The 13076-nt window shown below is 39.1% G+C and overlaps 1 protein-coding gene across 1 annotated transcript in view; it reads left to right on the top strand.

The window, feature by feature from the left end:
- The first annotated feature begins 5100 nt into the window (after positions 1-5100).
- The window catches only part of FGF10 (fibroblast growth factor 10), an 83476-nt gene continuing 75500 nt past the window's right edge, over positions 5101-13076 (top strand). Inside the window, exon 1 of the mRNA XM_048851391.2 lies at positions 5101-5898. Coding sequence (XP_048707348.1) covers positions 5559-5898 — 340 coding nt within the window. The 5' untranslated portion in view covers positions 5101-5558. The remainder of the gene's footprint in view (positions 5899-13076) is intronic.

The raw sequence follows: 13076 nt of genomic DNA, 5'->3' as shown, positions 1-13076 counted from the left end.
TTAATATAGCCCTTGCTCGTACACATGGAATTGTGTTGGTTACTCAGCTGAAGATTTTAAGCGTGTGCAACAACTCAAGGGTTGCTCAAGTGTTACAAAAGGTAATATTACCCAGGCAGTCATCTATATTGCAATAGGCAATGTATACAGCAATGAGCAACTACAGTCTACTGGATTGAGAATGGGTCTAGAAATGAATATATGTAGGTTCTTTTCCCATCTCTGCCACTTACTCACTGTGGATTAAATCCACCCATGTGCAGAGGGCCTGTGTCCAAGGTCTGTGTATCACTTAAAACCCAATTAAGTGGGTCGTAAAGGGTGCATTGTGCTGGTCTTATGCATAGGAATGAGTTTCACTCTTTGTGAACTTGAGCAAGTCACTTAATTTCTTTATACAGTTGAACCTCAGAGTTATGAACACCAGCGTTTCGGACTGACCAGTCAACCACACACCTCATTTGGAACTGGAAGTAGGCAATCAGGCAGTAACAAACACACACACACAAGCAAATACAGTACAGTAGTGTTTTAAATGTAAACTACTAAAAAATAAAGGGAAAGTTTAAAAACAAAGATTTGACAAGGTAAGGAAACTGTTTCTGTGTTTGTTTCATTTAAATTAAGATGGTTAAAAGCAGCATTTTTCTTCTGCATAGTAAAGTTTCAAAGCTGTATTAAGTCAATGTTCAGTTATAAACTTTTGAAAGAACAACCATAACGTTTTGTTCAGAGTTATGAACATTTCTGAGTTACAAACAACTTCCATTCCCGAGGTGTTTGTAACTCTGAGCTTCTACTATACCTCACACTCTATGGAAAATGGGAATAATAATGTTTGCTTGCCTTTGTAAAGCACTTTGAGATATGTGGAAAAGCACTACAGAAGGACAGAGATAATTTTTGTTATATTGCAGATTGCTCACAGGAAGACCATAATGGTGACTTGTCATAAACCTTAATTTGCATAAAATGCCACAGATTACATCTGCCCTCGTTTATGGGAGTACATCATATGGTGTAAAGGTTTCAGCATGCATTGCTGTGTCTGACTGGCCTGCCTCACATTGAGACAGAGTATTGTATGTTGGGACTTGTGGATTCTACCTGTCATGCCACTTTTGTACAAGTGGGATTGGTCATATACCACGTTGCAGAACTCTGCAGCCTGCATTTGGCCTACAGACTGCATTGTTTGCATCATTGCTGTCATGTAGCATTCTTTACATCATTTCTGGCAGCACTCTCTTTACCAATGACATCACTGGCCCAAATCTGCTCTTATTGCAGTGGCTGGCAAAATTCCTATGGACTAGAATGGGAGCAGGATTGGATCCAATAAGGTGAATACACATCTCTAATTACACAGTCAGCAGCAAATGGTCATGATTACTATCCAGCAGTCCAAAGTCTGCACAGGAAGCTGGTGGTATTTCAGAGTGAACTGACTAAAATAACACTTAAACATATAAGAGAGGCAAGGTGGGTGAGGTAATATCTGTTACTGGATCAACTTCTGTTGGCGAAAGAGACAAGCTTTCAAGCTCCACAGAGCTCTTCCTCAGACAAGTTTATTACCTAAACCAACCTTTCAGGGTTACTTGAAGAAGAGAGCTCTGTGGAGCTTGACAGTTTGTCTCTCACCAACAGAAGTTGATCCAATAACAGATATTACCTCACCCACCTTGTCTCATATCCTGGGACCAAGATGGTGACAACGCTGCAAATTTAAAGACATAGAAGTTACTTACAACACCAAGTAAAGATGACAGTTTGAGGGAAATCAAAAGTAGGTAGAGCCTAGTATGTCCACCCTTGAGATACTCCTGCAATTCAAAAATGAAATTTTATCTAACTACAGGAACACTTGCAATTCATACTGTAAAAAAAACTCTACTGATCAAAAGGAAAAAAAATGCAATACAACCATAGGAAGCTAGTAGATTGTTATGAATATTTCCAATTAAAATTCCTGTATGTACTTCATTTCCCCCAACATTCTTAGGAAAGTTGATCTGCTGAAACAGCACCCTGAAAAATGTTTTTTACTCGTTGCATAAGTTTTTGAGAAGGAGGGTTGCTTTGTTTCAATGTAGATGAGTCAATGTAACTGAATGTTTGAGAATGCCGCTAAGTAAGCTATGTGAAAATCGTAAAGAGCTTGGAGGCAAGAAAGAAACAGTTTTAGAGGTAGTAGGTACCACTTCTAGTGTAGGACCTGTACTGAAGTTAGTTCCTTTTCAAACTTAGCAGTGGAACAATTAATAAAGGAACCCATTAAGGTCTGATTGTTGCTGCTAAAAAGGAAGGTTGAATTTCAGTCCTTTGAAGTAACTGAGAATGATTCAGGCCTCATTACAGAGATATAATCTACATTCATACATTTATGTTAGTGATTCAAATCTATTGGGACAGATTGAATTCCGTTAAATAGTGCATCTTTCCTGTGGAACTTTTCTCAGGCTTTCTCAGGCTAACCTAAGAGGTGACCTAACAATACAAAGTAGTGGGGTATTTAGGGATTCAACTGTGCTATAAAAGAAAGGCTATACAGAAAGTAGAAAAAGGAATGAGATATAATCTAAAAAGCTATGTCAGCTTTTCATTTGGGCTCTGTTTTGTAAATGCCCTCCCTGTCATCACACAGTATAGAAAAGGACTCTATCTGTTGTAGTGGTTTTAAGTACTGCACTAAGTATTGCACCTGCCAGAACCAGATTTAATATGAAACTTCTAAAGTTGCAATTTTTATTTTTCATTCATGCAACCAAGCAGAAGTTACAAATAAGTCTAAGTAGAATTTCTCACGTGAGCAGAAAATTCAGATGTGAGGCTTTAAATAATATTTTAAGTAAAGCCTTTTTACCTTCCTGTGATATTTTCTCTTCCCAGTGCAGAGAAACTCTAAAAAAAATTGTTGCATTTTGTAACATTTGTTAGCACAAAGTGCTATAATCAGATAGTTTCATCACACATACAATTTAAAAGACATGTATTTTTAATTACTTGGCATTTTAAATTTTTTGAATCAGCTGAACTTTTGGCTGAAACACAAATCCCTCAGAAACCCTATACCGTATCTTTCAGACATTGTGGGTAACCCAGGTATAAAACTATGAGCTAGAAAATTGAAATTAACATTGTGGCCACATTAAAGTTGTCAGCCATTCATTATAGAATAGACTTTTTCTTTTTCTTTTCTCTTTAAGATTAGTAACTGCAAAAATAAATCTTAAATCAAATTAAGCCTGAGAATTTTCTGAAGCCTTTACCACAGTGAAAATATGAAGAATAAATATTCTGAAGTAACATAAACAACATCATAAAACATATTGATTCCAGCATTAAATGGTTCCATTTTTAAGGTTGTTTAAATGTCACCCGCAGAATCTAAGCACATAAATTTAAGAGCTGACTCTTTTGCAACTGAGTAAACACCAAAATTGGAGAAAATCATTTCTAATTTTCTACTGTGAAGTTAACAATATACTAAAGAGCCCAGCCTAATGAATCAATCTAATTTTATAACTATTTGTCTTTTATGTATTTTCTGCTGTTCAACGTAAGATTGATTCCAAATGAACAATATAATGGCAGAGGCTGTTTTTCCCATTGTATTCTATTGATCTGCATTATTTCTCTTTGACTATGCCTGTTTCAGATAAGTTCCATGCTTATGCACAGTATAACCCATTTTGTTTCCACATAATGTCAGTTTCCCTCTGTAATCGAGTCTCTTACTTAATAATGTTTCGTTATCTTGCATTTTATACGGATTATGTTGCATTGATGAATGCTGATGTACAGTTTAATGTCTTGTGCACCGACTGTCCTTAAGCACGAGCAGGGGCACTCCCTGGCCCCTTATTAAGGTATAACAACTTAGGCAACCCTGTGTGATGTACTGTTAATTGTTGGCTTAAAAAAAACCCACAGAAACCCATTCAGACAGATTTTATGAGGAAAATTTTGCAATCCCCATAAAAGCCCCTTTTTGCTTTGAAGTCCGATGCGTGATTCAGTCAATGACTCATGTTAATAATTAGAAATCATAGGTCATTTAGATCCCCGATTTCATTTGAGACCAGGAGGGTGAGGGGAGATAAATCTTGAGAGGCTTAAAAGAAAGAGCAGGGTAAAGTGTGAACTTCTTATTTCAGCGACGGAAGCGAGAAATCAATGATACATTAAAGGGGGGGGCGAGACCTCCATGGAAGCTGACAGAGGGGAAGGAAAGGGAGCTAATTATGTGTCTTCCCTTTTACTCTCCTTGACCAACATATAATCTTACTTTTCAGGGCTTGTCTTCACTATATTCTTCTAACCAGTCTCGCCCCCGATCCCTTCTCTAGCCCAGGAAGGGGGGTGGGGGAAGTCAGCACAGCAACAAGCTCCAGGTGGTTCTCTCAAGCACTTCACTGCCAAAAAAATCAAATCAAATCCTGCGCTAGAAAACAAGCATTTAAAAAAAAAAAAGAAGAAGAAGGAAGGAAAGAAGGGGGGTTCCCTAGAGGGGATTGGTTCAGCCTGGAAGACAGGGGAATTAGTAAAGCATGAGTCTCCAAGCCATGCTGGTGGCCAGCACTCGGAGGAGAAGAACGCTTTAGGAGCAATTAGCAACGAGCGGGAGGCTGCTTGCCGCTGCTTCTGCCGCAGACTGGGAGGAAGTTCCGTCCGGAGGCTCCCTCCACAGCAGGCATTTGCTCACTCCAGCTGCAAAAGGGTTTCAGATGTCCCACCGCTGCCTGACCCCCTGCAAATAAGGGTTGACCACCAGAGGCACATCCCACCTCTTGCTTGTAATCACTGACATACACTGAGGCTACAGCTTCCAACCTGTTTACAACCAGACGGGGGAGAGAAGTTGGGATTTCTCTCTCTCTCTCTCTGGAATTTTTTTTTTTTTGGTACTTTCTGGAGGATTCAAAGCAAAACAAAGAAACTGCCTCCTCTGGGCTGTCAGGGAGAGGGGACGAGTTGTACAACCCGCTTGCGCTTTGCCAAGGAAAGGGGGTGGGGAAATCAGAAGAAGGTGCAAAAGCCATCAAGTGGGGGGGGGGGAGGAGGGGAGGGTGTGTGGGCTTGGGGCAAGAAACCCCCTGCAGTACCCCCCTTGGGTTCGAGTCGTTATTTATTGTTGCTATCGTTGTTCACTCTGCTGTCATCTATTTTTCAGACCTTTCTGCATCTAAGATGGTAAAGAAAGGAGGGAGGAAGAGAACGAAATAACCACGGGGAAGCCTCAGACCAGGTTGGGGAGGGGGGGTGAGAGTAAAAGGAGAGAGGATTAACCACCATCACCACCACCACCACCACACACACACCCCACCAACTTTCTTCCGTGAGGGAGGACTCGGAGGATTAAAAAGGCAGCAACTTCTGAGGCGATTTGTCCCGAGTTATGGATGTTGGTGCACTCACTTCAGGCCAGATCACAGCTCAGGGGGCTCTAACCAGAAGCAGCAGCCACCAGCTCTCCACTTGCCTTTTACCAGCTTTTACCCTTCCAGTATGTTTCTTCTGATGAGACATTTTCCAGCGCCCAGCGTTTCAGTACAATGTGCAAATGGATACTGACAAATGGTGCCTCCGCCTTTTCCCACCTGCCTTGCTGCAGCGGCGGCTGCCTCTTCCTGCTGCTCTTCTTGGTGTCTTCTGGGTCTGTCATCTGCCAGGACATGCGGTCCCCAGAGGCCACCAACGCGTCTTCTTCATCCTCCTCCTCCTCCTCCTCTTCATCCTTCTCCTCGCCTGCCAGTGCGGGGAGGCACGTGCGGAGCTACAATCACCTCCAGGGAGATGTGCGCTGGAGGAAGCTCTACTCTTACAACAAGTACTTTCTCAAGATTGAGAAGAACGGCAAGGTCAGCGGGACCAAGAAGGAGAACTGCCCGTACAGTAAGTACTGCCTCCCCGCACCCCCTAAAACCTGAGCGCCCAGAGGGAGCCCAATCCATGTCACACCCCTCGCCCCCCTGAAAAGCCCTACACAACCAGGACAGTCACCCCACTACCGGTGCATCTCGTTTGCTTACATGCCCCCCCCCCCCGCCATCCAAACTTTTAGTTCTCAAGAGCACTTGCTTGGGAAGGTGACAGAGAGAGAAAGAGAGGTAGGGGGGTGTCTCTTTGGACTCTGCTCGCTGCATCCTTCTCCTATCTGCACATCTCATCTCTCTCCAGAAATTTGTTTTGCAAATGGTTTGAGTGAACACAATTGGTTTCCTGGGCTGGCAGAAAAGCAAATTAGAAAGATTTGTAAAGGGGGCTGGGGGTGGAGAGAGGGTATTTTCTACTGAGTCTGAAAACAATTATCCCCTGTCATTAGAATGGTTTGATGTGAACTCTGGTTTAAAACAATACATTGATTCCCCACCTCCCGTTAAGCCCCACAAGATTTATCTACTTCTCTCTCGCCCCCCGCCCCCGCCCCCAATCCTTCCACTCCCCATCCCGTGAAAAGTGTTTTTCTGGTTTTGATTTCTGTCCCTGCATGTTGCTGCGTTTTGGGTGATTGCAGCCCATGAAGTTAACTTTTAAGGCACCAGCGCTGCTATTTGTCTTTGCCCTGCCTTCTCTCTGGTAACATGATGCTCCTGTCTGCGTGGTCAATAGCATATGTGCTGCTTTGCGGTGTCCTGTTGTCCTCTTTTCTTCGGAAAGCTCTCAGATTGCAGCACTGCTGTACTTCCACTGCATCGTAAACATCTGGGGCTGTACTCATGCGGACCTCACACACATTTCATTGTCATCGCGTTTTAAAGAAGAAATATTTTCAAAGTAAAAGTCACCAGGCTGTTCCAATGGCTGTAGTTTACCCCGCAGAGTGAACGTTTCTCTCCATACTAATTAGGCTTCTAGTAATATGGTGTCTCTGGTCATATATTTTTGGGAGTCAGTCTTGAGAAATGTAATTTTTGTGCAGGCAAGAAAATGAATAGTCTCAAGTGTGTGGGGGGAACTGTAGGAAATCACAATACATTGTAGTGTACTTTTAAATGCAGACATCCCTGTGTTGATAAGGTAGCCCCTGCTATACCAATGTTTGAGACAGCTACTTTATCTGATCTTATGGGTGAAGAGCAGCTGGTTGGTCTTAGCTTGTTTTTGTAAATCCAGATATACCTAGGGATAGATGCCCTGCTAAACTAAAAAATAAATGAGAGCTGCTTGAAACAGTAAGTAAAGTACAGAGTGTGGTTTGGCAGGATGCCATGTTATATATTAAAAAAAGATTACAATTAATTCTCCGGTACTTGCATTCTTTCTTTACACCTCCATAATAAGCTTTTTTTTTTTTCATTTGAGTTCTTGTGTCATTGCTTCCACTTGCTACAACTAGCAACTTATTTTCATATTTTATATTATCACAGGTGTTAATTCTGCAGTGTTAAGCCTATGTTTGTAATGCTTTAGGTGTCAAAGCAGATTGGCTTTACCATGTAGTCTTTTAATTTTCATAGAAAATAGTTTTATGAGATACAATCATATGCTGAAGACTTCGTTTCAATGGGTTAGCCTGTACTTAGCTGTTACCTTTATTGTACCATGTTTCTTAATAGAGCAGAGTACTGTGCTTCTCATAAATGTATTTCTAAATGTGTATTCCTCTACTTGTAAAGTAAATAGATTTTGTGTGAGCATATTGCTTCAGGAAGGGAATGGGAAGTACTAAGGGCCTGATTCTGTAGACATTTATGCAGGCAAGTAACTTTACTCTGGTGAGTAGTCCTATTTTAATCAGTACAACTATTCATTTGGATAAAGTTACCTACATGTGTAAGTGCCTACAGGATGGGTCCCTATCTGAGGAAAGAGAATAAAGGGAAACACAAACATACACATGATCAGAGCTCCAATCCTACAGTCCTTAGGTAGGAGCAACTCCCCTTAATCCATCTGGCATTATGCTTAGGTCTTTTTGTTTTTCACCCAACACATAATAAAATTAGAAAGTAGTTAATATTCTTGCTGACATTTCATAGATATTTTCAGATTTGCAGAATGTTTGTACGCAGTGCCAAAAATTAAATAAAACATGGATTTGTTTACCTGTTTTTCCCCCCATGCACATAAGAACTTCAGAACGGCCATACTGGGTCAGACCAATGGTCCATGTAGCTCAGTATCCTGTCTTCCTACAGTGGCCAATGCCAGGTGCTTTAGAGGGAATGAACAAAACAGGTAATCATCAGGTGATGTAAGTCAAGCATTAATTCAGAACTACAAAATAATTCTAGCTTGTTGTCAGCAAAGTTTACATAAAGTAAATGAAGGGCACAGTTTCTTCAAAATGAAAAATTGAGAGTGCTTAAATGAAGTCAGTTATTTAAAGCAGAGTATTGGAATAACTTTAAAAAGCAAACCCATCTGGATATATAATATTTTAGTAAGTATTTAAGTTTTTGCTATCAGATCAAAAAGAGTCAAACATCTACACTATTCTTTAACTACATATCAATGCAAATTAACATGTCTTCATGAAAGCGCACAACTGTGTTAAATGATCCCCACCTATGTTGCCTTGTATTTCAAGAACATCCATATCCAAATGTTGTAAGTGAAAAGCATAGGTTCTGTGAATCATAATTTAACATGTGGCTATGTAATCAGAACACCACCATAATCTCCAGATGGACTGAGTCAGTGGAAGTATTTCATATCATCATTAAGATATTGTCTAAATGTGTAATTACATGTGAATAAACTCCTGCCATACCTAAGGGGTAAGTCATCTAACGAGCCCATCAAATTGTAGCCTGTTAAATATTAGGGTGTTTAACCTCTGAAATAAGTTCCTCATCCAAAATCACATTTCCCTAAACAAATAATGATTGCTATTGACACACAGGGCTTTATTTTTTAAATATGTTAATCTGGGGAGTAATTTCTTTCACTCAGATGATAATGTTTAAAATCCAGTTATACTACACAAAATGCTATCTATGGGGCTGCAAGCTTCTGATATGCTGTGTAATTAGACAACAGTTTTAATGGCAGCTTGCCAGTGAAATGCTGTAAAGTAAAAGAAGCAGTCGGAGAAAGTCAAGATAAACCTTCAGAAAGTACAATTCAGTTTCTAGTTCCTAAAATGGCTCAAGAAGCATTCATAGCTTTGCTCTATAAATATTATATAGTATGCACTAAATAAAGGTTTACTTTGGCAGATGTTTTCCAACTTGATTACACCAGAACTGTTACCTCAGCCTTTACATACCTCCAGGATAACGGGAACGGGTGAATTATGACTATTCTGTAAGAAGTCTGGGGGAGCTTTCATAATTTATCATAGCTGGAGTATATCCGTCACTAGATATAAATAGGAGAGTTTAGGTTTTGTTTTATTATTCTTTACATCTAGAGCTTTGCCCTTGAAACTCTACCACTCAGCACTAGTTCTTACCTCAGTGTTGCAGCTGCAAGGTCCTCTTGCTACAGCTCCTGATAAGTCCATTTCTAGAAGTGAATAAAACAGCTGTAGTGCTCTCCAGTGACTGTGAGCATGTGAGAAACAAAAGCCTTGAGTAATTACAAAAGTATTGCCTATAACTTGACATCTGAGATGGCTAAGAAGAGTTTTGAGCTTTTAGCATATGTAAAGATAGAGGCATTCCTGTGTGTAGACATGTGGCCCAGTTGCACCTTACTGGAATTAGTGGGATTGCTCAGGTGTAATGGAGAGTGAATTTTGGCCCATATAATTTATGATGAGTTGGCTAAGGTAAATATACATTAAATTTTTTTAGTATTACACTGTCAAAAACAATAAAAAATTGACGACAGAGGGAACTGCCTGAAGGCCTTGAAGATATGAATGTTAACTGGGATAGCAGTAACAAGGGCAGAGGGTAAAATATGAACTGTGTAGTTATTAAGTTCTGCAACCAGAATAGGGATTGCAGAATTGGACCGATTATTTATTTATGTATGTATTTATTTATTGAATGAAATCTATGGGCCTGATCCAAAGCTCACTGAAATCAATGGAAGGTTTCCCATTCACTCCCATGGGCTTTCACTTGCAGTAAGGCTCTATGTGCACAGTGCTGTACAAAACATGCTGTCGGAGGTGGTACAGCCACTACCACAGAGAGCTTACACTCAAATTAGGCTGACGCCATAGGGGTAGATTCTGAGCTAGCGTAAACTGATGCAGCTATATTTAAATCAATGGAATCACACTGATTTACAGCAGATGAGATTTTATCTTCTAGTATACCTACTTATTGACTTCAGTGGGCCCTTGTAGTCTTTGCACTGACTTCAGTGAACTTTGGATCAGATATATAATGCACAAAGAAAATCTACATCAATGTCACCTATGTTAACAGTGGCACATTAGATTAAGGATACATGACTATTTAAGAAAAATCTACTAATTTCATTGTCTCTTGTAATTGTTTACAGCTGACAGCCAATGTTTAACTGTTCCCAGGTGTAATAAAACCATTTAATTTGATTGTAAATAACAGTGAGATAGCTGCAACTTTAAATAGAAGACTAGAACATTGAGCAAACAGTGCTGTCTTGATACTTGATATTATTAAAACAGACTGTATGAGATCACTTTAACTCTTTCAGAGTTGGTTAAGTATATTAAACAATATTTTTTTTTAAATGAAAGACTGCTTTCCAGGCTCATGTATTTCCCTTGTGTCACTTTTTACAAAGAGTTACTACATGTTGTTGACAGTTCAAAATTTTTTTAAAAATATTGACCTCAGGAAATCATATACTGCCTCCTAATAAATATTTTTGTTTCCCGGGAAGGAAATCTATACATTTTTATTACTTAACTGGTAACTCATTTAAGTCTAGGTTGTTCCTGGAGTTCAGTTACATAATTTATAACCATCAGCATACAAGCACAGACACTTGGGATTTATGTATATGGAAGGAATTGTATTATTTAATGTCTACATGACACTCTCCTGTTACCTTGACTGCATTCCCACCATGTGGACCCTCCACACTGATAGTGTAGCGTCATCATAAATTTCTTAAAATTTACAGTTGTAAGAAGTCTTTTTTTTCTTTTTGTCTTAATAAATCTGATTTATAGCCGCTTGCAAAAGAAGACTAAGACAGCATTAGGTGGGGATCACCCTGAGAACCTACGAAGAATATGAGACCAAGGACAAGTAAGCTTACATATCCCACACTGCTATTTCAACAAGATGATTCTGTAGTCTTGAGTTGGTAAGGACCGTAGAATGTGGCTCAAGGCAGTATGAAACTTCTCAAGCATGTTCCACTATAGTGTAAGAATCTCTATCTTGAAAGAAGGCATTTTAAATGTTTTCAGATGCCCTTCTTGAGTCTCCAATTTTGTGTGCCAATCCAGCTCCCAATAAAGTCAGTGGGAGTTTTGCCAGTGATTTCACTGGGAGTTGGATCAGGTCCTGTAGGAATAAAGTTTTCACTCATCTACAGAGCCTTACATTTTGAAAGAGAGCTTATATTTGCAAACAATGTCTTTCCACCCTTTGTGTCTTCTCAAGATAAGCTATTGGTTGTTTCCAATTATTTTTATCACATTGAAGATTCGTGAATGTTAAACACAAACAGGATAGAACCTCCTTCACGTGAGTGCTAATGGGAAAAAAATCCTTTCTGAACCACAATATTGTGTTTTTCCTCAAAAGTTTTCCAGCTGAGGAGGTGGAAACGATGCCAACAAAGTCAGTATAGAGATTAAGCAGCCACTATGGGAGTAGTTCTAGAGTCTATCCATTTTTTTCCGAAGCTAGACTCAGAGTCTTTAATTACTCAAAAAAATGTACTGAATTAAAATTGCAGATTACACACAAATCTAATGTCATCAATATTCTGTGCAGTTGCAGCAAGAAGTGGAGGGTTAAAGTGTGTTGTTCCAGGGTATTTTTTTAAATCTTATTTCTAAAGACTTTTATGACCTCATTTGCCTTTAAAATAGTACAAGTGTTCCTTATAGTTATACAATTCCAAAATTTGTCAATATTAATAGCAGATATTATCTCGTTGGAATTAAATGAAAAATTGGCATCACTCACCCCAGGATATGAAAAACAATTTCTTTGATGTGTAATGGACGGAGGATTTACAAATGGACTCTGTACCAATATACTTTAATTTCTATGTTGGCATATGCACTATTATTACTAGTCAGACTATGCATGGCTAACAAAGAGATTATCCTTCTCTTACCCCAAAGATATATTTAGTGCAAAAGGCTCTCCAATATTTTAATGTCTAAGGCTCTTTATTATTCAGATGCTTGAATAAATGGTATTTATTACTTGGTTCTGTGGACTGGGAAAACGATTTTCTCACAGTACTAGTTGCCTTTGTTGCTAGTGCCAACTTACTGTAATGAGCAAAGATGCTTTACAATATAGAATAAAGAAGAAATCAGACAGAAAACATGCCATCCAAAGCTTTAAGAAGAAATCAACCTGTTTCCTGGAAAGCCATCTCTGTCTATAAACACCAAAATCTTAAAGGAAAAAAGTGTGTACACTTTCATCATTGAATGGATTATTAAAACTGAATTAATTCTTTGAGGGGGTACAGTTTTACACAAATGTGAGTTTCAATTAATTTAAATGTGAGCCAGGTCACATGCAAAACAATAGCTTTAAAGGCACTCTTTTTGCTTTTAAATCAGGTCACTTTTGTTCTTTCTTTGAACATTCTGTTCTAATTGGAACCATAAATCAAAGAAAACACTTAAAGTATATTCCCATGTAAGGTGGAGAACTGGACAATGCCTTTTTACTGCTACTAACACGTGCATCCAATTATTGCTTGATAGATTCATAGTGTAAGTAGTAAAGCATTACCTTATTTTATAGTTAGGCTAATAATTCTTTAGCCTATCTCCTTCCATGTTTAGCTCTAAATAATCTGTCAATATTGTATATCTTCTGTGATTAAAGAGGAATTTTCACACACGGGGCAAGCTTCAAAAATTAAAACATGCTGAAACAAAAAGCTGTTTAATTTCTTCCTCGCTTTCCACATGGTGTTTCTCTTGATGCTTGTACAGTAGATGCTTGTTTGCAGCAACAATTTGGAAGAACAACTGCTGCTTACCA

This window comes from Caretta caretta, chromosome 5, assembly GCF_965140235.1.
Source record: "Caretta caretta isolate rCarCar2 chromosome 5, rCarCar1.hap1, whole genome shotgun sequence".
NCBI lineage: Eukaryota > Metazoa > Chordata > Testudines > Cheloniidae > Caretta > Caretta caretta.
This window is presented reverse-complemented; position numbering and strand designations above follow the sequence as displayed.